This window comes from Lytechinus variegatus, chromosome 6, assembly GCF_018143015.1.
Source record: "Lytechinus variegatus isolate NC3 chromosome 6, Lvar_3.0, whole genome shotgun sequence".
NCBI classification, from domain to species: domain Eukaryota; kingdom Metazoa; phylum Echinodermata; class Echinoidea; order Temnopleuroida; family Toxopneustidae; genus Lytechinus; species Lytechinus variegatus.
Genome location: NC_054745.1, coordinates 41,859,488 through 41,887,312, shown reverse-complemented (window position 1 = coordinate 41,887,312; position 27,825 = coordinate 41,859,488). Strand labels below are relative to the sequence as shown.

General features: G+C 36.5%; 2 protein-coding genes and 2 long non-coding RNA genes across 4 annotated transcripts; all 4 read right to left on the bottom strand.

Annotated features, from left to right (window-relative positions):
- Positions 1-1,909: 1,909 nt before the first annotated feature.
- On the bottom strand, positions 1,910-3,001 carry LOC121417843 (MAM and LDL-receptor class A domain-containing protein 1-like). The gene is made up of 2 exons (XM_041611575.1): positions 2,768-3,001; positions 1,910-2,143 (listed from the first exon to the last, which is right to left on the bottom strand). The coding sequence occupies exons 1-2, from the start codon at positions 2,999-3,001 to the stop codon at positions 1,910-1,912; spliced, it is 468 nt and encodes a 155-aa protein (XP_041467509.1).
- Positions 3,002-6,182: 3,181 nt separating this feature from the next.
- LOC121417502 lies at positions 6,183-8,215 on the bottom strand. The gene is made up of 3 exons (XR_005970361.1): positions 8,138-8,215; positions 7,228-7,374; positions 6,183-6,234 (listed from the first exon to the last, which is right to left on the bottom strand). It is a non-coding gene; the product is annotated as an uncharacterized LOC121417502 (long non-coding RNA).
- Positions 8,216-8,365: 150 nt separating this feature from the next.
- Positions 8,366-22,272, bottom strand: LOC121417842 (MAM and LDL-receptor class A domain-containing protein 1-like). The gene is made up of 16 exons (XM_041611574.1): positions 22,253-22,272; positions 20,674-20,796; positions 19,571-19,704; positions 18,633-18,750; positions 17,371-17,783; positions 16,982-17,069; positions 16,174-16,311; positions 15,637-15,834; positions 14,872-15,024; positions 14,122-14,262; positions 13,552-13,683; positions 12,537-12,670; positions 11,694-11,826; positions 10,789-10,935; positions 9,300-9,538; positions 8,366-8,389 (listed from the first exon to the last, which is right to left on the bottom strand). The coding sequence occupies exons 2-16, from the start codon at positions 20,792-20,794 to the stop codon at positions 8,366-8,368; spliced, it is 2,313 nt and encodes a 770-aa protein (XP_041467508.1). The 5' UTR covers positions 20,795-20,796; positions 22,253-22,272.
- Positions 22,273-22,293: 21 nt separating this feature from the next.
- LOC121416659 lies at positions 22,294-25,133 on the bottom strand. Its single transcript, XR_005970227.1, has 3 exons — positions 25,029-25,133; positions 23,835-23,984; positions 22,294-22,393 (listed from the first exon to the last, which is right to left on the bottom strand). It is a non-coding gene; the product is annotated as an uncharacterized LOC121416659 (long non-coding RNA).
- Between the last annotated feature and the right edge of the window lie 2,692 nt (positions 25,134-27,825).

Sequence of the window (27,825 nt, the reverse complement as noted above, 5' to 3'; positions counted from 1 at the left end):
TTCAAGTACTTTTAATGGCCATTGTTGGACTATTATACATGTAGTATACTGTATATCATGCTAAAGCTAATGAAATTGATTTTCCAGCTCAATAAAAATCTCAATATTAAGTTTGATCGACATATTGTTGGTTTTGGGGTTGCAGGTCACATTTGAATTTTGTGTTCTAAACATGTTAATAGTGCATTATTATGTACCACGTGCATTTTGCATTTGATTGTATGACTTGTGGAGAGAAATTGAATAAATACTTTCTTGAAAAAAAGATTTAAACAAATAAAAAAGGTTTAACGAGATGTTTGATACATGATTTTGACATCTATTGCAAATTTGCTATAATGTATATTATTTCAAAACAAAAAGAGTGCTATGTTTTGATATATTATATAAATATGTAGTACATGTACATAAACTTTTCATAATAGCTAATCTTATTCAATTGCAAAACTATTTTTCTCCGACATATAATCGAAATCGTGAGTAATAGTAAATCGCAAGATGTGCCTCAATCCTACAAGTTATACAACAAACATGTTTTGTTACATATTTATGGTGTATTCCTTGTTCTTTACCTATCTTCATTATTATTTATTTTAGATCTTTTTCTCATTACTTACCCTCACTGGAATCTGTAGTATGATCTGTGGATGGACCGGTGCCAGCTGTAGAAGTAGACCCTTTACCTCGCTGCCATACCATACTACCTATACTAGTATCAGTGTAATTACACCAATCTGACTCAAAATCACACGTGCCTGTATTGGGTAACAAATAGTCCAGATTACCAAAATTACATGTCATGCAGAGTAAATAAAATCAATAACACGTTGTTTAAGCGTGTCACTCTACCAACAAATTTGTTAGTGATTTTTTAATTTGTCTAAACAACTTGATTAAATAGTTTGAACAGTTGTTTAAAAGTTTTAACAGTTGTTAAAAAATAAGCAGTTGTTTACAAAATTGTAAACTGTTCTTTAAAAAGTTTAAAGATTTGCATAAACAATTTTAAACTATTGTTCAAAATGTTTAAACAGCAGTTGTTAGAGTGACAGTTTTAAACAACGTGCTTAATATTTCAAACATCATTTTTACAGTCAGGTGTTGATTTGTTTTGTCGTTTTTTTCTGGGGAGGGGGGGGGCATCTTGGTGACTTTGTATTACAAAAATCTGCGCAGTTCTAAAAGTAAACATACTGGATTATATTTCAAGTCGTAAATAGTTGCTTTAAAAGCGGAATGTAAAACAACACAACATGACAATTTTGAGGATACTTCATAAGGGAAAATTGTGCGGTCTCCCACTGACTTTGTGTTATATATAGCAAGGACTTGCTGTTATTATCATAGAAAATATATCAACTTGCATTTGATTGTATAAAGAATAATAAATTATTAATGTTACAGTATCAATGATTATGGCTTAGGAACCGGGGCAGATTTCAGTAGTTGGGATTTCAGTTTGTAAGTATTGTTCAAGAAAAGGGTGCATACGAATAAAAAAGTGGTCTTACTATTTCAAAAGGGTGCAAACATCTAATTTCAATCTACTAGATTACTCATAAATCTTACAAACAAATAAGATTGGAGCGTTGTGGCCCAGTGGATTAGTCTCCGGACTTTGAAACAGAGGGTCGTGGGTTCAAATCCCAGCCATGGCGTAATTTCCTTCAGCAAGAAATTCATCCACTGTGTGCTGCACTCGACCCAGGTGATGTAAATGGGTACCGGCAGGAAGTAATTCCTCAAAAAGCTGTGTGCGCCTTAATCAGTTGCCTAGCTTAGCCGGGGTAATTATATTAGCAGTGCCTTTTTAAAGCGCCATGAGCACCGAAAGGTGGACCTGTGCGCTATATAAGTAGCCACCATTATTATTATTAAGATTGACAATACTTTGAATTCAAACAAATGATTATTTCATGAAATTCATATAGTTCTTACCGCAGTTGAACTCATCGCTGCTGTCCCCACAATCATCTTTGAAGTTACAGACCAAGGTAGCATCCTTCAAACACACATCATTATCACAGTAAAACTGACATGGTGGTGGGTTAGTAGCCCCTGCACACGGGCCATCGAAGATGCTGATATCATCTATAGCAATATCACTCTGAGAGGGCGTGCCAACACTGCCTTTGACGCGAACCTTCAGGAAGGAGATAAAATTTCATATACCCAATACCAAGCGTATGTCAGTTTGCTGCTCCAGATGGAGGGAAATTTTAGGAAGACTGATAACCTCTAAACGGAAAACACTACCCATTGATTTATTCGATCATAAAATGGAATAGTGGAATGATTAATCAGTCAATTTAGTAATCAATAATCCATCTGAAAATCTCATGTTCAAACTGTCTCTTTCATATTCAATTAACAAATCAATCAATCAATCAATCAATCAATCAACCAAACAATCAATCAACCAACCAACCAACCAAACAACCAACCAATCAACAAACCAATCAATCATTCAATCAAAAACATCTACATGTATTACCATATCTTCCAATCATTCTATCAATGCTCCAACAAACAAGCATTCAAAAAGAGTCTGCAAACCATCTAAACACCATAAATCAATTCAAACCAAACAGCCAACCCTCACTAGTCAATCAACGATTCAAATGATCAACAGGTCGACCTATGCATCTAATACCAACCAACCAACCGACCGACCGACCAACCAACCAACCAACCAACTACTTGATCAATAAGTCTATGAACCATCTGACAAAGCTTACAGTATACACATCTTTTTCAGCCTACATACCATGTACGTTGGACTAGCTGAACTCGTCGAGACTGTTGCATGCAACCAATATGCACCAGTCGAAGATCCTGGTTGATTCCATATCACGTTATCATCTGTGATTACTTCGAGAAGAGCTCCAAGGGCGCCATCTATATAGTACCAGATGGAGAGGCACTTTGTACCCTCAACAGATGGAGATATCAATATAGCATTATCACCATTTTGACGTGGTGCGGCGGAGTCAATGTACATGTAGACGCCTAAAGAGGAAGAAAAAAAGGGAATGTATTTAGGTAGGATGTTGTTTGAAGGTTTGCATGGTGGCATGTACAATCGATGATGTCGTTTACGGTACGCCATGCGGATTATAGAAGAAAATGAAATGGATAGGCGAGAAAGTGGAAAATTTTCTACTTCTACACATCATCTCAACTCGCCGACTCAAGCCAGCATCTCCTCATCCATCCTACTACTCAAGCTGTTTCAACTAATCAATCTCTTCTGGTTTACAGTCCTTTTCAGGACTATATTCAAGAAAGATTACTCTTCGCTCAAATTTCCACTTTCTCGCCTATCCATTTCTTTTTCTTCTTCTATAATACTCCGCATGGTGTTCCGTAAACCACATCAGCGATTGTAATTACGTAAGCCACTTATCTGCACCATTCCACCAGTATTTTTTCTCAGATGATCCTGAGCAGGTAAGGGTGGAAGCCTACTTTTTCTCCGTCCGTGCCAAAACCTGGTATCTTACGTTAAAAGACTCTACAAGACATTACTAGTATACACAATTATTGGTGGCAATTTCTAGTAGTTATGACAAAATAAAGGTTTGAATTGAAACAATTGTTGGTGAATCCCATTTATCCAGCAAAAGAGATTATGCGGAAGGAAAAAGTCAGAACCTATTGAAAATGTTATTACTTAGAAAGGAACTATATTTCATTATTCAAACTCCCATAACGCAGCAATTACCAGTCAGGGAAACTCCCGCTTTTCCGAGATCGTTTGAAATGTCCCTTTTTCGAGATAGTTGCGTTCACCGAAGCGTGAATCACCGCTGAAAACCTTCGCCCTGTGTAGTCTTTCTCGGCTGTTTTCAGACCCTTATGTATGTGTGCAAACACTTGGTAAGAGCGGTGAAAATGTGTACGCGTGTATACAACCATAGAGCTGTTAGCTCCATGATACAACCGTGCATTCTTCTGGACATTGTTATCTTTAGAACATGTGCCTCTCTCCCCCTCTCTCTCTTTCTCTCTCTTATTTATTGTCAAGCATTCAATTTGATTTTCGTTCATCAGTTACCCTTAATCCTGACGTTAAATGTACCGTAAATAGACCATATTTTTGGATCCACAGTCATATCCGTAATATCTAACTTTCATGTTGATCCCACCTCAGCATTCAGCTTATGATCTGATGCACAATCCATAATCAATTCATTATAATATTATTTCCACTACCATGCCGGCGGAAATCATGGAAATTATTACGTCGATATGCAATTTCAAAACATGCCGAATACAGGTCTGTCCTAAAACAATCATTGGCTGGTTGACGAAGCCAACAAATTGGAAGAAAGTATACTGTATTCACCTTCAAAACATACATACTGCAAAGTATTGGGGCTACCGGTCACCAAATCAAGTGCATTATAAAAGTCTGCCTGTCAGCTCGATCCATGTCCAAACTTCCCTCAAACGTCCAGCCCAGATGAGAATATCAATTATCATGATGTCATTATAATCATGACCATTCTCCATTCGACATGATCCATGCTAGCAGTGAACAGGTGTGAGATCAATGGTTTAGATTATGAACATTATCGAGAACTGCATATCCATTTTCCATAGCACTAAACCGCCGGAGAGCTGGTTAGAGCATGGAGCTAGGTCCATGGTTAGAGCTAGAGGTTATTACCATAGGAACGAATATATTTTCCAAGTCTTTCTTATCATATATTACGTAATGCCGTACCCAAAATAACTTTCAGCATGATCATGGAATGTCCATGGTAGTACCATAGCTCTATACACACCTCGTACAATTTGTACACACACACACACCACGCGTTCGGCTACAACATGCAACGGAGTATCGCGGCACAAAGGCTGAACGCAGAGACTAACCTCCTCTTACGAGAACTTTTGCTTGCATTTTTTCAGCATAAATGTGTCTTCTTTCTTCAATAGCGTCTAAGCACCACGGTGGCGAATTCTATTTTTTGGAATATAGATTAGAAATTTAGTTTTGTTTAACATATTTGAAAATAAATCCGCCACCGTGGTGCTTTTTTTATATGAATTTTTTAGTGAGGGTATGTCAAAAAACCCCATTCACTTTATACAGGAAAGCTATTCGATGAGATCCTAAAAGATTACGTCATGCGACCACAAATCCCTGTTTATCGAGATTCTGTCGCTCTCGCAAAAGCGGGAGTTTCCTTGACTGATTACATGATGATACGTCAATTCCACAGATCAAGTTTTGTACCTGACGGGGTTCCTGTAGAATGATCAGTATCTGGCCCTGAATTCAAAGACGGGGTTTGTCCACTCCATCTTATCCAGTCAAAATCGTCGTTAGAAGGTTCATTCCAATAGGTGCACGTGTCATATTCAAAATCGCATGACCCGACTGGAGAGCAGTAGTCTTTGTTCAAGTCGATGTCATCAAGGGCAAGAACTCCATCAGAACCAACAGTCGCTTCAAAAACAATCTGATAAGTGGGATTAATGGGTGTTTTAATTAGGTTATAAAATAATACAAAGCAACATAATGATAATAATTCTTGAAAATTGATAACTAATACAGAAGAAAGTATTTCATTTTAAATTTTCACCAAATCATTAAAAAAGCACCAAGAGCATAACATACCATTGTTCATATTAAAGACTGATAATTTTCCTAACCAACCCGACCAGTATGATAATAGTAGTATAATAGTAGTAATAGTATAATAAATAATACCTCGGAGTCGGGAGTATGGATATAAAATAATCGAATTTCATTGCAGACACATATCTACTTTCATTTCCACCATCGTCCCTATTCAAATCACCCCCCCCCCAAAAAAAAAAGAAGAATTAAATAAAGAGGGAGAGAGGGAACAAACTTCGATATTATTATTTTCTCTATGAACAAAATAAATTGAATACACTTACTTAGAGGATTTAAAAAGAATCAAGGTTTAACAAACTATAGTCTCTAATTCGATTCCTACCGTGTATGATAGACTGCTTGAAAGTGATGCCTCATACACAAGCCAAACATCAGCACCAGCGCCCTCATCGATACTTAAGATCTGTGTCAAAGGCGTATCCCCAATGGTCACTGTGGCTGTCAATTGAGGGGGACTGTTTCCACTTCTAAAAGCCCACAGTCTCAAGCATCTTTGAAAGGTGGAAGGGTAGACTGGTGATATAAGAGACGGACCTTGGCCTGGACGTTGTTCACAACACTGTCCACGTAGATGAAATGGCCTACAGGGTAGGAGCGAGAGTTAGGATAATACAGTAACAGTGTTTTCATTCTCATTTGAATGTGAAACATATCAATTAACGTTAGAGTAGTACAAAGTAATAAAGACCTCTATGGTAAGTTGAAAGCCGTCTCTCACGTGACTTACTTCCTGGGAACCGTGTGGCGTTACCTTCTACAGATCTGGATGCAGTTTCACTTGGAAAGACGTTGGTGTTTCATTAGCTTGATGAAGCCAACAGTGGCTGGTGAAACGTCGCGACCACTGATAATTGTGAGTTTCAATTCAATCTTTTTAACGAAATTCCTTAAAAGATTTATAACTCATTAATAAGATCCGTAATGTTGACGTTGAAACAATTCAAAGCAGCCAATTGGGAAATATGAGCCAACTAAATCTTGTTTTTAATCAAAGAGGTGTCTACGTTGTTAAGACTATAGACTCGAGCGGACACGACATATTTGTAATGAATTTTAAATCTAGAACATTATTAACCCTCAAGATTTTAATTAAACAGCATGTGAAAACCCTATTATGGAAAACCACAGCGTGTCCACAGTGTGAAAATATTTCCACAGTGTCTGATTTGAGCACTATTAAAGTGTGGATAATATTTTCACATAGTCCAGAGAGGGGCGCACTGTAAGATACTGTGTTCTGTCCAGTGGGGAGGGGCCTACAATACATATTTCATATTTTAATGATATACATCAATAAATATGTATGTTTTTAAGTTATGATTGCCAATTTAATTGATAATATTATTTTAAGAAAGTGGGAATATATCGAGATTTATATTCAGGTAGTACAGTTTGTCACTTATACATCCTTGGATAAATGGATAAATGAGTCTAAAACAGTTTCCAGTATCCATAAAACAAAGTGTGCTTAAGAAACGTTCCGATGAACGTGGTGGTAATGATCTTTGAAGTCACTTTTATTCAATTAAAAAAAAAAAGCCGTTTCCTTCGAATATCATATCGAACTGCATTACCTAGACTTGTTCCATATGTGTGATCTGTATCAGGTCCATAGGTTAAGGCCAAGGAGCTGAAATCATTAGGTTCCACATTCCAATCTCCTTGATCATTGTAATCCTGATCAAATCCACACCAATCACCATGCTCAAAATCACAATATCCTAAAGTAAAAAAAAAGTATTTGGGAGGTTATTTGTTTCTTCTCCCCCTAATCCCTCCATCCTTCTGCGCCTCGGAATAGTTAACTAGATAGATGGTGAATAATTAATGCTGTGTATTATTATTATTATTATTAAATAGATATGTGCAATCATACATATGTATAAGAGAAATACCACCTAGGTGCTACTGAATAATGTATCTGTAGTTGCTTATACATAGTTTGAAATAAGATACTCATTTCAAAAATGTATTGAGATAACTTTGCTAACCCGTCGTATAAACCATTACGGGATTGGTATTGTACTACTTTGGACAATAATATTCAAGCAAATCACTTCATGTAACGATATTCATTCATTCATGTTAGTCTCTTTACATCCGTTCCTTGAGGTGATAAAAGATACCGGATCAAGCACAAAGGCACAAAATTTGTCTACATGGAGTTTCTGTTGGCTACTTTTGTATATTTTGTCATAAAATATTATTCAATTGGCGTCAAAATGGCGACAATTAACACATTCTAATTTTCAATGACAGCGATGCAAACGATAAAGAAAAATGTTTTTCTTCATTGTATTTGGAAAATATCAGTAGTTGCGGCTGTAATATTTTGTTCTTCTATTAGTGGAATGCTTAAACAATTTTCGAAAGAACACACCATTTTTTATCTCTCGAAAATCCATTGAAAAATGAAAATCTTGAGCATCAGAAGCATGTAAATAGCTACAGATTGCAAGCTGTGAGTGGTTAGTTCGAACTTACTTTGTGGAGGACAATTTCCACTACTGAATGAGATGTCATCAATTGCTATTTCTCCTCTGTCTCCGCTTGATCTATAACCATGGAAACCAGCCTTTATAAGAAATGAAGTGAAATGAAAATAAACCACATTTATTTCGAAACTCGAAAGGAGCAAAAAACCTTGATTTAGTAAATCGTTCACTCATTCATTAAGACTGGTGATTTGGTATCTATTATACTTTGTATAGGTTACGGAAGAACTTGGTCCTGTTTCTTAAGGAATTGGTATAATAACGAATGCATAATTTTTATTACATACGCGTACTTACTAACAGCCAATCAGAACAATGTATTTCAGTAGCTTGTAACTATTAATACAAATTTGTAATCGCAACCGGTTTAATGAAATGGGTCACTGGGGACCACTTTATGAACCTTGCCAAAATGGAAAATTTGTAACTTTCCAAAGTAGCAGTCAGAGGTCGGTGTTTTCTCAGGAAATTGAAATTAAAGTCAAAACTTGTGATAAATGCATTGTTGACAATTCCTAGGATAAAAAAAAATCATCTTGATTCATGCTCATCTGTCATGTTTTTTTCTCTGCTTGTGTAACATTCAATGTAGGGCGATTTTTAGATACTGTATTTTTGTAGCGTATGTGATTTTTTTTGTAGCGTATGAGATCTGAGACAACATAATAATTGACAATTTGCAGTGTGAATTTGAAAAAAAGGCTTTAGCGCTTACCCTCAAGGAGCACTTGAGGAAGAGTTTTTTTTGTTATCAATTATATTGATGTAATTATTTTCCTTTTTTCTAAAATTAAATACATTTTGGTTATAGGATCAAAATTCTTTGCCAATTTGCGGGGTTGAATTTGAAAAAAAAATATGTACAAAATCTTATTCTGAAGCTCTGAGGAAGAATTGCTCTTTTTATCATTAACTTTTAGTAGGGCCATCTTTCTTGTTTCCGAAATTAAATTTATGACGTTGATATTATTTCAAAAGTCATTGCCAATTCGCGGAGTGAAATTTGAAATGGTGTAAAAACTTATTCTGTAGCTGTATTTGAGGAAGAGCTGGTCTATTCATTAATTCATTTTTTTAACTAAGTAGGTTATGAGATTTAATTGTCAATGCCAATTTGCAGATTGAAATTTGAAAATGGTGTTAAAACTTACCCTGAAGCTGCCTGTGAGGAAGAGCTGTCCTTGCTTCCAGTCCGGTCCCTGGTGCCCAACCCTTACCCATTCCTTGATTGATCCGTACTTCCAAACCTCTAACTTATTGATATCAGGTCCGTTCATGTTATACCACCATAATAGGCAGACGCCATCAGAGCTTGGTGTTATTGTCCCTGATAAAAGCTGGGCATAGTCCCCACTACTACCAGTAGAGGTATCCAGATATATGTAGTATCCTATTGAAAATTGTTAACAAACATGCAGAATCATAGAGCAAAGGCTGATGATATATGTCAGATTGTCTTTGAAACGAAAAGTTCGAACTTATCCCATGATTGAATAAAATGAATATTGATATCATTGGAGCCGACATATTTTTTTTCTTTTTACTTTATCATCATTTTAGAGTAACAAGAACAAAATTATATTCTTTAGAACTATCACAATCGCCTCATCATCCCCTTTTTTCAAAAACATAATATCATCGTAATGAACATCATCACCAACAACATAATCACCAGCATCACCACTATCATGATCATATCTAATCGGCAGTGTCACCATGGTGAATATAATTAACACAAACATCAGCATCTTCTACCTCCTCCCAATCATCATCGTCATCATAATAACACTCACACCAGAAACATTTAATCAACATTGGTAATTACAATGTAATTCAACAACATCAATCCCCATCATTACCACATCCACCACAATATTATGCTTTTAACACTGTATTTCCATACTATCATTAGAGGGTCTTGGGTTCGAATCCCAGCCATGGCGTAATTTCCTTCAGCAAGAAACTGATCCACAATGTGCTGCACTCGACCCAGGTGAGGTAAAATGGGTACCGGTAGGAAGTAATTCCTTAAGAAGCTGTGTGCGCTATGAACGCCTAGCTTAGCCGGGTAATATAGGAGCGCCTTGAGCACCTAACAAGGTGGAAATGTGCGCAATATAAATATCCTATATTATTATTATTATAACCCTGCACTATCCCTAACTCCATTTTGTTTTTGGATTCACACTGTATTTCTTAAGCCCGGCTTAGCCGGGGTTAACAGCTTATGAATATTTATGATTTCACCAAACAGCGCACGATTAACATGCAATTTCGACTTCAGTGAATGGCTAATGCTTAGCCCCACTCTTCCTCAGCCCAGTTTCGTTTCACACTGCATCTCTTAGCACCGCAATAAGCCGGCTAACCCTGCTTTTTTGCAGGGCCAGATAGTACAGTACCATTTCCGTGCTAGGCCACTTTGCTAAAACACAGTGTGAAAACGAAGTGGGCTAAGCTTAACCCCAGGAAGACCCCCCCCTTTAGCACCATCAATTTCCCGGGATGAAGGAAAAAATTGCAGTGTGAAAAGCATGATATTAACCACAACACTAAATTATTATCCCCATCCTGTAAGCAAATCATCCCTGGGACTTAATATTTGTGTCGGGTTGGCCATGGTGGCGGTTCACAGCTTACCTGAGGTACTCCCCAAGGTGTGGTCCACTGATGGTCCACTATATGATGATCGTTTGCCAGATCCTCGATTCCAGGAGAGTGAGTTCGGCGTCAAGACTGTGAAGTCACACCAATCCACCTCAAAGTTACAGATAGATAGCACAGGAGCTAGAGTGAAGAGGAAATTGTGAAGCATTGTCATAAGATTAGGGTAAATGTGACTTCAAGTACGTCATATTCTTTGATGCTAAACATCTGTTAGTGGTAAAGTTGGAACTCGAAGTCCATGCAATAAATAATGCACATGTATTCGAATACTATTTGTCCTGCAGTTATGACGGACATTTCGCGAGATAGGCTAAACGTTCCTCGAGGATCAAGGTACAATTTAAGATAATGATAATTTTAGAAGGTTAAAACACAATATGCTTCATCAAAATAATTAAGCCCACCAACTAAAATCAATGTACAATTCATGAAAATAATGGTTTAAGAAAAGCAAAACATAATTGAAATTATTACAAAATACAAATATCGATGACAGGTAATTGCAGACATCCATATAAAAAGATCATGAATGATTAACTTTTCGTCAGATGCTCCTCGGCTTTGGAATTCATTACCAATAGTATGACCTTCAAATCTGACCCAAAGACCCACCTATTCCAGCAACCTTGTATAGGTGTGACATGATAGGGAAGCTGGCGCCTTTGAATGATTTTTCCTGGTGTTCATCACCATCACCACCATCATCATTATCATAATGAACTGCACGAAACTATTCTGTAACAACTGCACCTTATAACGCACGTGCCACTTGCCAGATGCTTGTTATGGTCTTGATAGGTGATATACACCTTCTCAATTTGTCAAATATTACACGTAAATTGTGATATTAATTTAGCCATCGTGAGCTGAGTCTTTACCGGCAGTTGGTTTCGTTGTGGCCATTGGGGGCGCTGTTCCAATATCTGAACATCCATTCATTTCAATGTCTAAGTCATCTACTGCAATGTCGCCTTGATCTCCAACAAACCTTGCTACAGCTGAAAGCTGAATCTGTGTTATAGGAAATTCAATATTAAGATTATTTATGGTAAATCAATAAACCAAAACGAAAATGTATTAAAAAATTCAGAGTTTTTACTTCATATTCTGTGGCAATAGGCATTGTGCGATAACATCATAGCACCGCCATCTTAGCTGTCAGTTCTATTGCCTTGCATGCATTGGCGATTTGCAGCTTGTGCATGTCTGACGGCTATAGACTAAATAGTGTGGAAGTATATTTAAACCAAGGTTTGATTATCAGTATACTGCACAGTAGCGTCTGCATATACTGTCTATATAAATGGAAAACATACATGTTGAAAAAATATCCTCCCAACTAAACATTTCAAACATATGGAGATATTTTTTTAAAAGAGATATATGTCATCGCACAATTCTTTGAGATGGTAGAATGATTATTACAGAGAGTTCCTTTTTATTTTACTCTCTGTCAAGAAGTACTGACACCCTCTCATACCCGGGTGCCATTTTATAAACTCGAAGTTAAGAGCGACTTTACACATGGCTGGTAATCCTTTCTTACTCGCTAAGCCATTGCCAATGAACAGTTTGGCATATACCATTTACCACAATAAATGACCACCAGTCGTTCTTAAAGTCACTCTTATTTCAACAGCTTCATGAAACATCCACCAGGTAAAACCATAAACATCATATTCGATTAAAATCATAAGTTTGTTAAGGAGTAAAGGGCTTACCCTAAATTCACTCTGACTGCTCAGATCTATTTTAACATTCCTCCATGCAAAATATTCCTCTCCTTCCTTAGACCAAAGATGCTTTCTTGATTGACCGGAAGTATAGTCCATCCAAGCCTCAAGATCACCAACATCTGACAAGAAGAGGAGGTAAAGAAAATAAATAAGGGAGTGATAAAAATGGATTTTGAGCCAGGTTAGAAAGCGAGGGACACGACCGGTATAAGGTACATACTGTATGCTGATACCCCCCCCCCAAAAAAAAAATCACCTGAAGGCTGAAGGGTTATTTTTCACCAAGCGGGCGATGTCCATGCATACGATGTAAAGGGTAGAAAGAAGTATAAAATAAGGGAAAGAAAGGGACCACTTTCCACACCCTTGATACGTGTATCATTGGTATATCGCTCACCCTACTATGGAATATGATATTTGAGAAGGTGAAACGACGTGTGCTCCTGTGCCCGTCCTACTATCTAAGAGGGCATAGAGTTAGAGTTAGGATTGTAATTAAGTTCTTGGTTATAAATGTGAAAAATATGATTAGGATTTATTTAGTTTTGGAGGTTAGGTTTGTTTGGCTTAATATGCAGATTTTCCATCAGAGCAATTGATGCGCGAGCGAAATTAATGTCATACAACCATTTGAGGCATTTGCTTGATAAATTTGACCAATGTACTTGCTATTAATATTCTAATTGTATATATGATAACTGTTTATATAAATCTTGATTATGCATGGATACAAAAAAATCCTGTATCCATCTATTTGGGCAAGTTTCTTTTTAAATATTTTAATTTCTTAAGCACTGTGTCATTATGCAATTGATAATATATTATTGTACTTGTTTTGTAAAATATTCTGAAATTCAGCCTTTGGCTCTAAATTAATTTTCAATAAACCATTACTATACCTATACAGTGGATGAGGTTAAAAAGGTTCTCCAGGCCTAATATCATGTGATTTCAACAGACAAAGTGGAATCACACAACAATCAACGTCATAATTACTAACCATCTCCATACATATAGTACCAGAAGCTGAGGCAAGCGGAGTCTACAGGACTGAAATGTTCACTATTCAGGATTGCTGACTGTCCAAGATTGGATGACGTCACAAAGGAGTTCTCAAAATAGATGTAAAAACCTGAAATAAGACATTGTAACGTCACAAAGAATCTACCGTTTTGAATAGTCTACATACTGCATTTTTTTAAAGAAACTTAAAAAGAGTGTAGTATTAGAAGAGAGTAATATTTGTTTTATAACAATTTCCATATTCCCATTGATAATATGGTTCTTTGTTATTGGATAGACTTATTTAAATTGAAAGGCAGGAGCATAATATTACCTTTAATACTTTTTTGCATGGTTTGAAACAGACTCAGAGTGGTGCTTGATCAAAATAATTGACTGTTGCCTTCACGGAGTCAGTGTTTTTTTTTACAAAGATTTATTAAGGGTAATATATGGATTGCACAGGGGCTTGGTTGACAATGTTTCAATCACTGAACAGCCTACCCTGGGTAAAGAAGACGAATGAAATAAATGAATTAAGATAAAAATGATGAGATCATCTACATACCTTCCCCTGTTCCATAGGTGTGGTCTACCTGTGGTCCTGTATTAGGACTGTCTGTTCCTCCAGATGTTCTAAGCCAATCCCACTGGTCCTGGACTACCTCTTGGGACCAGCCGCAAAGATCACTTTGGAAATCGCAGAACCCTGCAATAATGAATGAGAATTATGATATTATGAGGATGGAAGGTGGCGAACCTTTGAAAGAATCATGGGAAGTGAAAGTGGACGGCATAAGACGGAAGGGATGACCAAATATTACATGAAAATATATACTGAATCAACCTATTACAATCTTTCCCTGATTGTATCTATACCAAATCTTTAGTACTTATCTTCAAGACTGACCCATTTCAAAAGGTTTAATAACTTCAACTGTCCATACAATCCCTCAGTGTACATGTAAGTCATATCTTATTAAATCACTGCACTATTGATGTTTAGACAAATAAAACACTTGCTTTTTGTATTTGATAACACGGGTCGTGTGGTCCAGTGGTTAGAGCATATAATCGCAAGGTTTGAGTTCGAATCCCCACGCCACCATTGTCTCCACTTTGATAAGAATGCCCAGTAGTAATATCAGTCGTGTATAAGGTCAGCCAATATGACTTATTAACCTAGACATAAATGCTTCCAAGGTAATTGGTTACATACCAGCTTGGCGTTTACCAGCAAGATGCTGTCATGCCGAGTTCCTACGGGAGTTACCACAAACAGAAACAGAAACAAAATGAATAGAATTGAGAAACTGACCTGGAGGTGGACACGCCCCTCTGATGATCTCGACATCATCAATAGCGATATCTCCCTGGACACCATCACCACGTGTAGCTTCAATTACAGCTTTATAACGATGAGATGATGATATACTAACCTGACCAAACCTCCAGGAATCATCAGAAGGACCTAACATAATAACAAGATTTGACAAATTGATATACAGATAACAGGAACAAATCCAAAAACTATTATATTTGTGCGGAGGGATTGGTCAATCTCTTAAAGTAAATTGGTTCCAAATGGCACATAAAAAGAAAAAGCCTTCCACAGAGGTAAATTAATTGACATTTCCCTCACTGAAAATTTATCAAGCCCAAGAACAGGCAAGAGATTTCCAACGGTAAAGGATGACAAAAAATCTATTATTTTGAAAAGGATATATACTTTTCATTAAAAAAATTGTTTCAAGGCCTTGAGTAAGTAGATAATAACGATTGTATGAAATCGTCCAAATGTCAATATTTTGGATCACTTATTTTTTACATTCTAAGTTTGTAAGGCACTGGGGAACTGAATAATTACCGTATAGTCAATGAGATAAATATACATGTATTGAATGAGTCAAGGTTAAAAGTCAAATAGCACACATGCACACACACACACACGCACACACGGTTTTATATCACAAATGGAAACATGTGCATGAGGTAGTAATTAGAGAGAACAAAAATAGATGAAATAAAAGAGTAAATGAATCAGAATAGTTTGGGGGCAGGAGTTAGCCTTAGTTATATTTACCATTTCTTATGAACAAAGGATCACTGTTACTTAGTGTGACTTGATCTTCTGTATAAACAGTCAGTTGACCCAAGTCACTGCCATACATATGATACCAAAACCTCAGGCATTCCAAATCTGTATCAAGGTAGATGGGACTGTAGAGAAGTGCCTTAGAACCAGTAGCAGCAGTAGAAGCACTCACGTATGCGTAGTAACCTTATGGTAGAGAAAAATAATATTTGCGGACTCAAGACATTATATTACTAAAAAAGCCGTGGTGTCTGTCCAAAGCTCACTGTGGGTTAAAGAATGTGAAAGTAAAAGATGGACCTATCTCTTGTGGTCCTGTTAAGTCATCTGTGCTATTTTTTTAGCCTCTATGCCTTTAGGAACTGCACTGTGAATGACGATCAGAGTATACTGGTTATATGTCGATCAACACTTTGTTTTTTTAAAGCTAAGATTCAAGCAAGAAAGATAATCTTACAGTGCTGTCCCAACCCAGACCCAAACTACCCCTGATGCTTCCAAATGGTATCATTATCTATCATTTACCAAACGAAGTGCCTGTTGAGTGATCACGTGATGGCCCAGTGCTGCTACTGGGTGTTGAACCTGCATTCCGTAGCCACTTCCACGAGCTAGATGGTTCTTGCGTCCAGAAACAAAAATCGACCTCGAAATCACACTCAACTGACAAAAAAGGAAAGAAATTAATCCATGACCATACAATTCATGCTTTATTCATCACTATTGATGGCAGCATGTACTATACAAAATACTTGGCTCATCTTACCCTTTGTCCACGTGGTGAAGGTTTTTTTTAATTTGTTATACAAAATTTTAATTTACTCTGCCGTCACGATTTCCTCTGCAATTTAAACAGTTTTGTGAAATTGAGCGAACATTTAAAGTATTATAACTTTCGTATTCCACATCCGATTTTGATGAAATTTTCAGTGTTCTGCTTGTTGGATTTTTCTCTTTTTATTCAAATAAATTTTTTGTTGGGGTGGATTTGTCCTTTAATTCTGGAATTATGGTAGTGATCGTCACATATCGTTTAAGATAAATGGCAATCCTACTGATCATATAAATGTTTTGATTGGTTTCATAATTTTCGCGATCAGTTAAAAAGGTAAATCACGGCGTTGGGAACGGATCGCTAGACAATATGAAGGAGGCATTAGCTTACTTACTTAGTTGATTATATGCACAGTGGACATTTTACAGCTTATATGGATATACTAAATTATAATAAGAGGAGAACCCCCGCCAAAAAGAGGACATATGCCATATGAATACAGACCCTTTTTAGCAAAGAGAACGAAGGAAACATGTGAAAATAGGAAAAATAATTTACCTTGTGTTGGACATACACCATCGTATAGATTTAAATCATCCAGTGCGATATCACCATATTGACCTCCATTTATACCTTCATAGATAATCTACAGAAAAACGAAAGGATAAGAACAACATGCATCATTAAAACTCTCAGAACAAAATAATGTTTCTAACCATATTCTACCACGGCTGCCCCAATCAGATGCCTCCATTATTCAAACAAATTATTACCTACCAGGTATCAATATTTTACAACCCTTTGTGGACTTAAAATGAACAACATGGCACTGATTTTTTTATCAGGGATATTATATTCATATCATAGAACATAAGGTTAGCGTGACCTTTGCCATGTCTTAAAGATCATGCAAACTATGTTCCAATCAATAATATGCAAGCACTCACCATCCAGTTATAATTCGTGGTGATCTCTTTCTCTGCTTTGATCCATTGATTCCCTTGTGAACCATACTTGGTAAAGATGAGATCATCTTCTACAACTCCTGACTTGAACAGCCTCAGATACACGTTTAATCTATCGACTTCCGCCCCGTACATATGATACCAGAACACCAAGCACTTAGGTGATCCCGTGCCGGTCGGGTTCTGTGTCGGAGCTGCAAGCTGTGCCCTGTCGCCAGGGGTACGGCTTGTTGAATCTATGTAGACGTAATATCCGTTACTGTCCCCACGGGTGTGGTCAAAAGATGGACCGGTGCTTTCAGTGTCGGTTAGCCAGAAGGTTCTTGTCCAGTCGAATTGGTCACTATCAAGTTGGGTGTATGAACACAGGTTGCTTTCGAATGTACAGGCCATTGCTAAGAAGAAGCAAGAAAGCAATATGTTGTAATTTTGAGAAAGGATCAAAACCTGCCAATTTTATGCTTTATTCTCAATGGAAAATATACCATTTTGCCAAATGCCACATACACTGTACCTAAGGCCATATCAAAACAAAAAAAATCTCTGTTCTCACTTCGATCATTTTGCAAAGTCTTTTTTTTTGTTATTATTCATCTCCTTTTTCATCATGATGAACAATTGCAAATACATTGGTAATACATGCATCTTTAATTTCGAACACCATGTCACTTCAACCTGGGGACAGGGGGGGGGGGTGATTCGCTGGGTCCATAAGACAGGTTGTGTGTCACAGATTGAATGTGGTTGAACCATTATAGGGAGAACCTTAGACTGTGAGCAGGGCTATCAAGGAACAAGTTACATCTCTTTTGGGAGGTTTATCGTTATAGAAAGGATGAAGAGGGTAATGTTCTTGCTTGTGTTGACACCTCTGTTCTGATGTGTAGAGGGGCAATATGACACAGTAGGTGAAGATCATCTTCTTACACAGTGAATAATGTGAAGCTGCACTCCCAAAATATGTTGTATAGAAAGGAGAGACCTGCGGGTCACATTGATTCAGTTCGCTTTTTGCTTCCCAGGCAAAGGTGACGCCAAACAAAATAATAATGATAATGATTCATATTGTTAAAATGTTTGAATTCTACAGTGAGTAGATAATTTCATATTTTCCTATAGATTGTAAATACTTTTTCGGGACACATGGTGGGACATTGTCATTTTTTTTTACTACAGTTTGGAGAAATTTATCGACTATTTCTTGAAGGAATACATTGACGATATATTATAAGTGATAAACTTACGAACTACTGGTATAGCCGTTGGTCCTTCTCCATCGCTACATTCTCCTATTTGTATATCAATGTCGTCCAAGGCAATATCACCCTCTGTCCCATCTGTACCAGTAGCCCTAAAAACAATCTACAAACCAAAATAAAGCCATAAGTTTTGGCCCGTTCATTTCCACTTAAGGCAAATTAAAGGGAAGTATGCAATATATAAAAAAAGATTATTATTAAACAAATGCCCATTATACATGTATTTTATAAGAGTTTTGCCAAGGAGAACATCATATATTCTATTGAACTGATTATAGGGCACCAATGGCAGTCATGGTAGTGCGATCTGCATGACTAAGAAACAGTGTAGGTACATGAAGTTCGCAACAACGTGAAAGGGGCATTTGTGAAATATGCAAAGTAAGCATAAATTGCATTCTAACCAGAACATCCCCCTGAAGCAATCTACCCCTAGTTTTGACGAAAAAGGAATGTCTTATCCTAAAGAAGAGGATTGAGAAATTAGAAACACGAATTCATTTGTTCTGGTATTTGTTCTAATATGTTTGTAGGTTTAAATCTAGAAAATCTCACTGTAAGGTTCTGTGTATGTGTGTTACAGGTAGGTTTTGAATGAAGCCCATGGCCATTGGAAGCGGGGGTGCTGGGGTGCGCTGTACCCCTCCAAAGATTTGCCTTGAGGTGTGGCGTGTGTTATTAACCATATAGAACATTAACCTTCTTGAAATGAGACAGGCATGCTGAAAAATGGAAATTTAATCCAAAGTATCTTCAATTTCAGATTAAAAAAATATCCTTTGTTTTTCCTCCAATGATATTTTTTTACCCCAATCCTCTTCATTTTGTATGAATAAAGACTTACAAGTGACTGAAAAAAACCCCATTCCATATTCATAGATGACTCCTGAATTTGGTAAGACATATTTTATTGATGTACGTACCCTGAATTCTCGACCAAACGTGACGTCAGCACTACCCATGATCCATACATCCCCTTGTGAACCCGATGTGCTCCAGATAGGGCCAAACTGTTGGTCATCTTCATCCATGGTATACACTTCTAAACTTCCAACAGCTAAACAACATAATCCAACAAAAACAGAACCAAAAAATAAATTGAATATCACAAGGATCACACACATGTATTGTTTTGATGCAATGTTCACTACATGCTATATTAGCCCCCCCCCCCCTTTCTCCACCGGATGCGTGTTAAAATGGTTCCAAAGCATTTGCTCCCGCGACAATTGCTCAACATATTTAATGGAATAACCAACTTCACCCCGGTTTTAACAATATTGTACCCTATCCTGAGCCTGACCCTAAACTTAGCATAAAACCATATTGCAACCCCAACACTATGTTATAGACGAAATGTAGCTGGGAGACATTTTCGCCAGAGCAAAAGTCGTGTCACCGTTGAAAATGATAAGAGATGCAATCAGGGAAGTATGTCATAAAGAGAGAGGAGACAGGCCACATGTAAATTTTCGTTTTGTGATGCATCAGCACAATGATCAGTTATTGCTAGGGCGATTTTATGAAATTTAATATTCAAGGCGAGGCGTCGCTCTGCCCCACTTTTACCTATAACATAAGGTAGTAAGTAATAACATTCAAACTAAGTATACAAATTCGCAGTTCGCACATTGACGAGTAAGTTTGGTCAAATGATTGTGCATTTATTTCATTATTTCAAATTGTAAAGAAAAAATATAATGGAATGCAGATATGAAATACAACAGGTAAATATAATAGCAGACCAATTGACACTTTATGCAGTTAAAATTGAGTTCATTAGCATGGTGTTGTAACAATGTTGACGAACTGTTACCAGTCGCTAGTTGACAGATTGATGTTTTTGTGGATCTAGTAAAAAAACTAAATTCAAAAGAATATATAAATAGCCCAACCTCAAAGTTGGTGTGTATCTCATTGAATATTAAACCATCATGTCACTTTAGGATGAATTACCTTCTTTTGATCATGCGCAGAATTTTCTAATCATTCGCAGAATGGAACTACGAAGTGGCTGAATACTTACCATTGCCAAACATATGGTACCAGAATGTGAGACATGATCCTGAAGACGCGCTGAGGATTTCACCGATCAGGTCCGCCCAACTATTCGATACTCCGTTATCTGCTTCAAAATACACGTACATCCCTAAAAAACCCAGAATATATAACACATGATTTTAAATATCGATAACTAAGCTGTCGTTAGCCCTTGTGTACAAATATATCAGAGATGAATTCTTGAAAATGCTTAACGTACTTCATTGTAATGGTTAACAAAGTTAGAAAATCCCACCAGAAAATTAACAATATAAAACTGTTCACGTCCTGCAATCTTTTAGATACCTAATTGTGAAGTCATGTGAGGAAATATTGCATTGAATTAAAGGGGAATGAAACCTTTGGAACAAATAGGCTTGTGTAGAAACAGAAATATCAAAGAATAAGAATAAGGAAATTTTGAGGAAAATCAGACAAATAATGAGAAAGTTATGAGCATTTGAATATTGCAATCACTGATTCCATGGAGATCTTCCCATTGGCAATGCGACAAGGATGTGTGATGTCACTAATGAACAACTTTCCCTTTGGTGGACTATAAAATACCCTCAAAATGTCTCTTTTTGCTTTTTTTTTTGATGATACAAACTCTCTATCCATGATGTATTCTTAAAAAAATATGCGTTACATGCCCTCATGTAGAAAGAACACATGATCTATGGATAGATGTGATATAAGAGGCAATTCAAGTGAAATATAACCTAAGGTAATGGGTAGAGTTGTTCACAAGTGACATCACACATCTTTGTCACATTGCCAATTTGCTATCTCCATAGCATTAGTGATCGGAATATTCAAAGGCTCATAACTTTCTCATTATTTGTCTGAATTTTCTCAAACTTTCATTGATCCGTTTCTTTGACTTTTTTCTGTTTTGCACACAAGCTATCTTGTTCCAATGGTTTCATTCTCCTTTAAGTTTGTTTCTCAGTGCTCGCCGGACATTGTAGTGATGATGTGTACATATTACACTCAGCGCACCAGTCACTGCATTTTCTGGTGGGGCTCAACATTTTAGCACCACTAGAAATGAAATAGATAAATTCAATTCAATGCGACACAAAATGTGAACTCCTATCCACACTGTTGGGATCGAGCATTTTAACAGTGTGAAATCTATGATGACTTAATTTAATATGTGAACACGCTGCAAAACACTCACACTGAATGTTTTAAGTGTGGACATTGTTTTCACATACTGTTCACACTCGCTAACAATTTAGGATTAGGCACAGTGTGGAATTGGCCCCTCCCTACTTAATCTGAGCATTTTATGTTGTGAATTAATCAAAGAGTTCAATTCAGCCAGTATTGTATTACCAGTTGTTGAATGCTCTGTACATCCATTTATCTCCTTACTTGTTTGTATCTTCCTATTCCTTTATCAATAATATATTAATATTATTACCATTATTATTATCATCAATATATCAATATTACCATTTTTTATTTGTACATGTAATTGATGTCTTATGTCTTTTATGACTTTATATCACAACATTGGTTCAAACGATAAAATAGTAACACTACCTTATCACACTAACCTTGTTCAGTTCCCGTTGTGTGATCAAAGGAAGGTCCAGTATATGGTGATGGAGTTACGCCGTTATTGCGTAACCAATCCTTAGTATCTGTTTCTCTTTCATCCGTCCATCCACATTTATCTTGCTCGAAATCGCAGAAACCTGGGTGAGTAGAAAAACTGTAATCACTTATCATGCCTGTGATAAATGTTCGCAAGTTAAGATATCTTAAGATACCAAAAGAAAACAAAAAAGTCGTAAATTATTTGGTGCAACGTCATAAGCTGAAAATTTGTGCTTACAATAAACTGGCAACACAATTTTCCAGTAAAATACATCTCACGGAATAATATTTCTCGTGGAACGCCTTTTTCGTGTTCCATAATTTATACTATTTGTAATCATTTTGAAAAAAAAACCACAATCAATAATGGCTCTCCAAATAAAAATCATGATTTACCCCTGCATGTCAATTGATTAATTCCTTAACGTACTAGAAATTAATACTAAAATGACAGTGCTAACGCAGTTAATTTTTCGTGTATACACGCAGGCTTAAAATTTAATTGAGATATTTAAATATACATAATACGAGTCTTCTGATCTGAGTCTTATGCTCTCGCTTCACTTCATTATTGTACAATTAATACAACGTGAACTTGCGTTTACCATGTTAAATTTATTATCATTATTATCATGATTTTATTCGGCACTTAATCGAAAAGAAAACATGTACAATGCAAGATTGAGAAATATTACAAAAATAGAAATAGTGTTTAGACCTTTTCTCACCCAACCAGTTAGCCTGGGTAGGGAATAGGTCAACTTAATGGCCATGGCCCACAGGCCTTCCCTCCCACACCCGATTGAGTGAAAAAAGATCATTACATATAATAGGGTTACGAAATATAAAACAGGTAGGTTGCACAAGAAAAGGAATCAACTTATGTTTAACATAACCATAAAAAAAACTTGAGCATTTCTAGTATGACGTATTTCAAGTATTAAACATTTTCATAAGCAACTCCATGTATGTGAGTATTGGTTCACAGAGCCGACGATTATTGGATCGTTTGACACGTGTGAATCTCATGTTCACATAATTTGTTCTATGTGGACACACAAAAAACGAGCGCTCTAACGTACATGTAGTAAATCTTATATTTTGACGAAGTATACACTGTATTATTTCTTTCAGTTTTCTTTCCACTAGTGCAAGGTGCACTAGCCGTTTTAAAAAGAATACTATTTTGTCATGGCTACCTGGTCTCGAGCAGGATTCATCGAGAACCAGAGAAAGTGTGCACCAGTGATTCGTTTTGTTTGAAACAATATTTTCTTCATGGCTACGTCGGCCCGGTGCTGGATTTGTCCAGGACTAGTGAGAGTGTGCACTAGTGATTAAAAAAATATTGCTTTGCCATGGCTCCCTGATCTGGTGCAAGATTTGTCAAGGACTAGTACAAGCGTGCACCAAGGGTTTTTATTTGAAAGAATATAATTTTGCCAAGGCTACTTGGCCTGGTGCAGGATTCGTCAAGGACTAGTGCGAGTGTGCACTAGTTATATTTTTGTGTAAAAGAGTACTATTCTTATTGGGTACCTGGTCTGGTGCAGGAATCATCGAGGAGTGAGAGATCATCTATTGCAATGTCACCGTAGTTACCAGTCCCGAGGGTGGCACTCACCACGATCTGGTATGGATGCGATGGTATGATCGATGCACGTGAATAATGCCATATATTCTCATGAGCTATATAGAAAAGAGAGGATATGACATGGGAGATAAACGAGGGGAAAGAAAGGGAGAGAGGAGAGAGAGAGGAGAGAAAAGGAAGAGAAATATGGACAGGAAAGGGGTATAGAGAATGGAGTGAGGGGCAGGATACAAAGGAGAAGAGAGAAAAGAAGACAAGAAAGAAAAAGTCAAGCACAAAGAGATACAAGAGATAAAAGGGAGAGAAGAGGAGATAAATGGAGATGGAACAGTAGACAGTATTAAACGAAAATGGAGAAAGAGAGAAAGGGATAAGAGAGAGTGAGAGAGAGAGTGAGAAAACAACTAGAACGGCGGAGAAAGTTGGGTAAAGGACAGAGGCAATAAATACCACTGATTTTTACGAATAGTAGTCGTAGTCTTGCATCCTGATTACATATTTTATTCATCATTATTTTTTTTTAAATATATATTTCTTAGCTTTTTTCATTTTTAATTAGCTTCGTGGCATTTCTTGTTTAATGGGGACCCACAACAAAACGATGCTAAAACACTTGCATTATAGTTCTGATAAGACATGCATATACTTGCTCCCAAAATACATCATCGGTGATCTTTCATAAAGGTGTTCGCAGTTAGCACGACTGATGTCGACGTTTTCAGGATGGTGGCTAAAATTATTCAAATGCGATCTAAACAGGTAAAATTGTTTACATGTATGTACTAATAATTGAGCAGTAACTAAATTGATTTTTTTTTTTTGGGGGGGGGGGGAATAACGGGTAAAGGAGAAATTTAGTAACGCTTTCTTGAGACACCAGATAAATTAGTTGCTTCAAAATGTACAGGGATAAGTCTGCTTAGTAGTAGTTTATTTGATTTGAATTATTCATTTTCCGTTCACAAAGCACAACAAAATCAAAGTAACAATACAGAGTCAAATTAAAGTAAACTATTAATTGGAATAATGCATAAGAATTAGAAGGTATAAACAATGAGAACTAATGCGAACTAATTGTGTATGGTCGTGCATAAATTCGTGCTTAGAAAAGCTTCATGAAAGATCATCGCAAATCAAACCTTTCGCCTGCCAGATGGTAGTCGATATCTCCGAGATGGTGTCATAGATGAGGATCTCTAAGGTTCCTATATCATCCCCATAGACGTGATACCAGAATGTAAAGCATTCACTGACTGCTGCCGGATACACCGGACTGAATAACCGGGCTACTTCACCGGCCGACCGGGGAGGCTTGGCCGTAGACACGAAGGCAAACATTCCTGGTGAGGGATCGAAATTAAGGGGGAGGTCTCATATATCTAGATGTTCGTGAATCTATTGGTATCTTTTTTGAAGGTAAAATACTTGAATGAATGTATAGAGGAAGATTTTACTTCATTAATGGATGTCATAACAAAACACTAGTATCATTTAAGTCACATTTTGTTTGCACGGCCCATTTGTAAAACAGCCTTGTAGCTGAATAGGGATTTTACTGTGAAAGAATGTGTGAATGAATAAATAAGTAAGTACATGAATAAGTAAATAAGTAAATAAAAAAGTAAGTGAATAAATAAATAGATCAATCAATCAATTAAACATTTTAATGATTCTGTATGTCCTTGTTGTTTTTACATGTATTTAAAACTAAATGCATTGCGAATGTATTAAATAGAAAGTTGTTTGTATCTAATGTAAAATAAAAATATTTTCTGTCGTCGTATATCAGAAATAATTTACATTCATCAGCATGAATATTGCACTCGGCTACGACTCTGCAATATACCATTCAAGCGCATCTATATGAAAACCATACCTAAATTTGTTCCCATCGTATGATCGATAGGAGGTCCTGTGCCTTCCGCAGGGGATCCGTTGTTACCGATGTTCCAATCAAAATTATCATCATAATCTTGTGTCCAAGAGCAATAGTTAATCTCAAAATCGCACGTTCCTGCATAGATACAAGTTACACAAATATGAAGATCAATATAATCAAAGTAACGTATATCATAGAGAGGATAATTATAGCTCATATAAATATGCTAAGGCAATATGAATTATAGAATACACATGACAAATATTTATACTAACAGCTATCATGGTTACCATAGAACAAAGCAACTTCAGGATTGGCCTGCTACCCCAACACTAACAAATAAATTGCTCAAAATGTTTTTTTTTTAGATTTTGAAGTATTTATAAAAAAATCATATCCTAAGCTGTAAAACGATGTTGACATATCAAAATGGAAAGAGTAAAAAGCACCCATATTATACTCTCATATCCTGTCTTATATTTATCCTTACGAGTTTAAAAAACAAAATGAAAACTCTTTCAAATAATATCCTTTATTTGTATTTTTGCTTATCATGACCAAATTCATATTTGGGCCTTTTACAGAGGACCTCCTCTGGCGACTTGTTGGTTTTGGGATGCCTGGCCACAAGCAATCTTAAACCATTCATTTGCCAACACATTTAAAGGAGAGGTTGAAAAATTATAAAAGTCAAGTTCATCCCCCAAATCAACTGAATCATGATCAATACGTGCCTGATAATAATGGTTTTAAAAAAATCACTGATTTTCTCCTAGTGCGGGATACTGAACCGTTGTGAGAGGGTATCTAATCATGGTCATTAAAGGAGAATAAATTATTCTCTTATATGGTCATAAAAGGAGGATATAATCATATATCAACTATGGGATCCTTGTTTGGGGCAATACCCATCTAAGTTTACCTAACAAAATATTATTATTACAAAAAAAGGCCCTTCGTATTATTTCATTCTCACACCCCGTTCTCACACTGATCCGCTTTTCCTTGATTACAAAATTTTAAAGGTTCAAGACTTATACCAATTTCAGCTTGGGCAGTTTATGTTTATGTATAAAAACAGTATGGTTCCTTTTGCATTTAATCATTTGTTTTCTCAAAATAACAATTTTCATAGGTATCCTACCAGACAAGCCGATAACTTTCATCTGCCTATCTTAAGAACTCGTTTTGCGCAAAATACTTTTATTTTCACCGCCCCCAAATTTTGGAATTCACTCCATAAAGATGTTCAACAGGCCCCCTCTATCCACTCCTTTAAGAGAAAACTAAAAATAATTCTTTTATTGTCTTACCAAAGTAATTAATTAGTTTGTATATTTTTAGTACTATCTAAGCACGCTATTGAGTCACACTCTCGTTGATCCACGTTTGCACTCTCGGTCTTGCCCCCCCCCCTTTATCTCTCTCTTTTTCTGACCCTTTCTCTCCACATAATCTGTGTCTGTCTGTCTGTCTGTGTGTGTGTGCATCCATCTCTCTCTCTCCCCCTCCCTACTTATCTTTGCCCTCTCTCTCTCCCTCTCGCTCCCCTTTCAGTACTTTATTCCTTCTCTCTTCCCTCTATTTATCATGTCTTTGTTTCTTTTTAGTTTTTAGTATCGTCCCGTATCTCTGTCATCTTTTTATCATTTCTCGCTATCACTCACCATCTTGTTATTATTTCCAATATTCTATTTTAACTTATTGTATTTACACCTGCGAATGAGTCCCATTTCTCAAATGTTTAATATGCTTTCTTAGGGGATCCACGCTCTACAAGCAATGCTTTTTAGTGGATCCCCTCATTTCCATATCAGATTCTGTTAAAACTATTCTACAAATATTTTATAACTTGTAATCATTGTTATCACATTTCATTTGTTTTTGTTTATATTTATAATGTATGTTTGATTTGTATTTGCTTGTAATGTTGATAATGGAAATGGAAAATAAAACTTGAACTTAAACTAAAAACTTGAAGAATGAAACCTTTGGAACAAGATAGCTTGTGTGAAAATACAAACAAATCAAAGAAATAGATCAACGAAAGTTTTAGA